Below are 1,004 nucleotides of genomic sequence, written 5' to 3' on the forward strand. Positions count from 1 at the left end.
TCCTCGCTTCCTTGCTGCAACTTGGTAGGTGTCACTTGTAATTCCTCTTCAGGTAGGATTGTTGGATTAGCACTCCAAAAGAGAAGATTAACTGGAAACTTATCGGATATAATTTCCAATTTAGATCAGCTTAGAACCCTCAATCTTTCACACAATTTTCTTGAAGGCCCTCTTCCAATCTCCCTTTTTCATCTTGCCCATTTGGATGAAGTTGATTTGAGTAGTAATAAATTCGATGGGGTTTTACCAGTTAGCATAAACCTGCCTGCACTTCAAGTATTAGACATCTCTGATAATTATATTAACATACATAATCGTATATTAAACTAAAATATGTTAAAAATATATATTTTTATTTTAAAAAGTTACACTGTTATAATCGTCTCGTCAGTACCTTCAATTTTTATGATTAATTAGTTATGTAATTGATGAGATATTTATAGAAATAATTTGTATTGAATTTAAATTAAGAAAAAAGTTCTAGAAAATTAAATAAATTGTTCCTTTTTGAATTATTAAGTTATTGAACCTTTTTTTATTGCATAAGTTGTTGAACTATTTTTATATTAGTTGATTAAGTTGTTGCATTTTTTTTTGAATAGTTTAAATGATTGAGTTTTTTAGAAAACTGATTAAAATGACTTAAAAAAATGTTATCAATTTTACATAAAGTAGTAATTTAAAATTCTTGGTTTATTTTAATATTTTTAAAATGATGTAATTAAAAGATTGTGAAGAAAATAAAATAAAAAAGTTAATATCGTGTAACTCACTTAGTCATAGTTATTTACAAAAAAATCATTCTTACATATACTTATTAATAAATAAATCGTCGAACCTTTAAAAATTAGTTACTTGGATCATTTCAACCGAAAAATGCTACATATCATGGTAATATAAAAATGTTGTTTTTTTTATAATACGTAAAGATCTGATAATATTATTATTATATCGAATTTATATGTAGTTTGGTAATATAAAAATGTTGTTTTTTTAATAAATAA

At 24.2% G+C, this 1,004-nt stretch overlaps 1 protein-coding gene across 1 annotated transcript in view; it reads left to right on the plus strand.

The window, feature by feature from the left end:
• LOC112528574 (phytosulfokine receptor 1-like) overlaps nucleotides 1-1,004 on the plus strand; it is a 7,233-nt gene that overhangs the window by 4,144 nt on the left and 2,085 nt on the right. The window contains exon 2 of the mRNA XM_025139598.1: nucleotides 29-316. Coding sequence (XP_024995366.1) covers nucleotides 29-316 — 288 coding nt within the window. The remainder of the gene's footprint in view (nucleotides 1-28; nucleotides 317-1,004) is intronic.

This window comes from Cynara cardunculus (genome assembly GCF_001531365.2).
Source record: "Cynara cardunculus var. scolymus isolate 2C chromosome LG 15, CcrdV1, whole genome shotgun sequence".
NCBI classification, from domain to species: domain Eukaryota; kingdom Viridiplantae; phylum Streptophyta; class Magnoliopsida; order Asterales; family Asteraceae; genus Cynara; species Cynara cardunculus.